This window comes from Eimeria mitis, genomic scaffold (genome assembly GCF_000499745.2).
Source record: "Eimeria mitis Houghton genomic scaffold, Emh_scaff529, whole genome shotgun sequence".
Taxonomy (NCBI): domain Eukaryota; phylum Apicomplexa; class Conoidasida; order Eucoccidiorida; family Eimeriidae; genus Eimeria; species Eimeria mitis.
In genome coordinates, this window is record NW_013573568.1 from 2,373 (window position 1) to 6,056 (window position 3,684).

General features: G+C 50.5%; 2 protein-coding genes across 2 annotated transcripts in view; one reads left to right on the forward strand and one right to left on the reverse strand.

Annotated features, from left to right (window-relative positions):
* Window positions 1–691, forward strand: part of EMH_0015180 (ubiquinone biosynthesis protein COQ4, putative) — a gene marked incomplete at both ends in the record, with an annotated part of 2,562 nt that extends 1,871 nt beyond the window's left edge. Inside the window, one exon of the mRNA XM_013500330.1 lies at window positions 326–691. Within this exon, the coding sequence (XP_013355784.1) occupies window positions 326–691 (366 nt within the window). The remainder of the gene's footprint in view (window positions 1–325) is intronic.
* A 638-nt stretch (window positions 692–1,329) lies between these two features.
* The window catches only part of EMH_0015190 (uncharacterized protein), a gene marked incomplete at both ends in the record, with an annotated part of 5,066 nt that continues 2,711 nt past the window's right edge, over window positions 1,330–3,684 (reverse strand). Inside the window, 3 exon segments of the mRNA XM_013500331.1 lie at window positions 1,330–1,458; window positions 1,945–2,334; window positions 2,943–3,517. Of these exon segments, the coding sequence (XP_013355785.1) occupies window positions 1,330–1,458; window positions 1,945–2,334; window positions 2,943–3,517 (1,094 nt within the window).

Below are 3,684 nucleotides of genomic sequence, written 5' to 3' on the forward strand. Positions count from 1 at the left end.
GTGCCGGTTGTGCTGCTGCTGCTGCTGCTGCTGCTGCTGTTGCCCTCAAGCTCATCGAATTCTATCAGACAGGGCTACCGGTATCCTGCTGCTGCTGCTGCTGCTGCTGCTGCTGCTGCTGCTGGTGCAGTTGGTGCTGCTGCTGCTGCTGCTGCTACTTGTGCTGCTGCTGGTGGTGGTGCTGCTGCATTAGTTTCTACTGTTTATGAGTTTGGTTTTGTTGCTGCTGCTGCTGCTTGCACCCAACAGCAAACCCAGCAGCAGCAGCAGCAGCAGCAGCAGCAGCAGCAGCAGCAGCAGCAGAAGTATGTGTGTGTTGCTGCAGATGACGTTTTTTGCTGCTGCTTTCGGTCCCCTTGCTGCTCCTCATCTTCGCGTGCTGCTGCCTGCTGCTGCAGCAGATCCAGCCTATGCTGGGGGTGCTGCTGCTGCTGTTGCTGCTGCAGCACATCGTCTTACTCAAGCCCCAAACAGCTGCATGCAGTTGCTGCTGCCGCAGCAGCAGCAGCAGCAGCAGCATCAGCAGGAACAGGATGCAGCAGCAGCAGCACAACCGGCAGCAGCAGAAACAACAGCAGAAACATCAGCAGCAGCAGCAGCAGCAGCAGCAGCAGCAGCAGCAGCAGATGAGCCTGTAGTGCTCCACCCGCGTTTTGTGCTTCTAAATGAAATGCTTCCTTGGGTGAGATAATTAGGGTTTAGGGTTTAGGGTTTGGGGTTTAGGGTTTAGGGTTTAGGGTTTAGCGTCCGGGGGGTTGGTGCTGAGGCAGTGAGGGTGGGCCCTCCTCTCAGCTGGCTGCTGCTGCTGCTGCTGCTGCTGCTGCTGCTGTTGCTGGTACTGTTGCTGCTGCTGCTCCTACTGTTACTGTTGTTGCTGCTGCTGTTGCTGCTGCTGCTGCTGCTGCAGGCGGAAGCAGCAGGAAAGGCGATGCGGCGGCGGGTGTATTGTATGTTAGTTGAGGAGTGGCTAGACAAACCCCTCGTAAACCCTAAACCCTAAACCCTAAACCCTAGAAATCCTAAACCCTAGAAAACCCTAAACCCTAAACCCTAGAAATCATAAACCCTAAACCCTAAACCCTAGAATGCTGCAAACCCTAACAAGCCCCTAGTTGTCGCTAAGCTCTACAAACCCGTAAACCCTAAACCCTAGGAAATCTTAAACCCTACAAAACCCTAAACCCTAAACCCTAAACCCGAGAACCTCTGTGGCCCGTGCAATGCGTAAACCCTAAACCCTAAACCCTAAACCCTCAAGCATGAAGACAACAAGATTGCAGCCCTTCACAACTGCTGCGTCTGCTGCTGCTGCTGCTGCTACAACTCCTACTACTGCTGCTGCTGCTGCTGCTGCTGCTGCTGCTGCTGCTGCTGCTGCTGCTGCTGCTGTGGGTCCCCGCAGGATGCCTTTCGGGAGCACTGCGGTATTTCTTTGCCTCCCCCCCGTTTGCATTTATACTGCAAATAAATAAAATAAAATAAAATAAAATAAAATAAAATAAAATAAAATAAAATAAATAAATGAAATAAATAAATAAAATAAAATAAATAAAATAAATAAATAAAATAAATAAAATAAATAGATAATAATTCGTTTTGGTTGTTATCGGAAAAACAATAACTCAGACTTGTTGTGCTGCAGCAGCAGCAGCAGCACATATGTTGCTGCTGCTGCTGCTGCTGCTGCTGCTGTTGCTGCTGCTGCTAGGAGACAAACCCTAGCTGCATCGTTGCAGCAGACAGAGACAAACCCCAAGCAGCAAGGGGACAAGCCCGGGCCTTAGCAGCAGCAGCAGCAGCAGCAGCAGCAGCAGGTGCAGCAGCAGCGGGGGAAGTCGCTGCGTCCGCTCCTGCTGCTCCTCCCGCAGCAGCAGCTGCAGCAGCAGCAGCTGCTGCTGCTGCTGCTGCTGCTTCTGTGTCAGAGTATATGCGTAAAGGAGGTACCTGGGGGGCCCCCCTGTCTTCCTCTTGGGGGCCCCTCCTGCACTGCCGCTGCGGCGGTGGGGGCCCCTCTGGGTCATCGTCTGCTTCTTCTTTTACAATTTTTGCTGCTGCTGCTGCTGCTGCTGCTGCTGCAGCTGCAGCAGCAGCAGCTGCTGCTGCTGCTGCTGAGTCGGCAGCGGAACTCTCGGGTGTCTCCTCTTTGAGCTCCAGCAGCAAACGCAGCGTCGATGCCTCTACAGATTCTTGTGAGCCCGCTGCTGCTGCTGCTGCTGCTGCTGCTGCTGCTGCTGCTGGCGCTGCTGCTGCTGCTGCTGCTGCTGGTGGGTCTTCTGGCTGCAGCAGAGGCCCAACCTGCTGCAGCAGCCTTTGAGGGGTTGCCTTCTCCAAGGCCTGCAGCAGCAACAGCAGCAGCAACAGCAGCAGCAACAGCAGCAGCAACAGCAGCAGCAACAGCAGCAGCAGCAGCAGGAGTATGCATGCAGCTCCCTCGCTGTCTTTACTTTTTGTATGAAAGGAATTTATTGTTTTTTTATATTATATAAACAAAACAAACAAAAATAATTATATTTATTTTTATTTTTATTTTTATTTTTATTTTTATTTATATATATACTCATTTATATTTATAGTACTTTATGTATAAGTTATTATATAATAAAATAAAATAAAATAAAATAAATATAAATATAAATATAAATGTAAATACAAATATAAATATATAAATATAAATATAAATACTAATATAAACATAAATAATAAAATAAATTATTATTATATTTTATTATATTTTATTATATTTAATTATATTTAATTATATTTAATTATATTTTATTTTATTTTATTTTATTTTATTTTATTATATTTTATTTTATTTATTATATTCTATTATATTATACTATATTTTATTTCATTATATTTTATTATTTTATTTATTTTATTTTATTTTATTTTATTTTATTTTATTTTATTTTATTTTATTTTATTTTATTTTTCAATACCTTCTCAAGCCAAGCGAAGAGGGTCTCCTCCTCTATCTCCTCAGCTGTCTTGGGGGCCCCTGCATCTGCTGTTTCAGGGGCCCCCAGTCCTTGCTGCTGCTGCTGCTGCTGCTGCTGCTGCTGCTGTTGCTGCTGCTGCAGTTCATGGGGGCCCCCTAGGGGCCCCCCTGATCGCACCAAGGGGGGCCCCCCAGCATCCCCTACCCGAAGCGATGCCTCCCCTGCACTGTACCCTGCTGCTGCTGCTGCTGCTGCTGCTGCTGCTGGGTCTCCCGCTGCAGCATGCATGTCTGTTTGCTGCTGCGGCATGAGGGGCCCCATGGGGCCCCCCCCCATATGGGGCCCCACAGGGGGGCCCCCTGGGGGGCCCCCCAACCACTCAGCTGACATACCCTGCATAGCAAAAGCCTCAGGGGGGGGAGGAGGAGGCATACCGGGGCCCCCCTGAAGGTGCATGTGCTGCGGCATGAACATGGGGGGCCCCCCTCGGGGGTGGGGGCCCCCCAACTCCATACCCATGGGGGGGGGGCCCCCCATCTGGGGGCCCCCCATCATCCTCGACTGTACCTCTCCCCCTGCAGCAGCAGCAGCACCCTCGGGGCCCAAAGAGGGGCTATGGGGGCCCCCAGCCCCCCTCATGAAGGGGGGATGGGGGCCATGCATATGCTGCCCTGGGGGCCCCCACCATGAGGCCCCCCATGGGGGCCCCCTACCGGGTCAACAAAGGGGGGCCCCCCGCTTG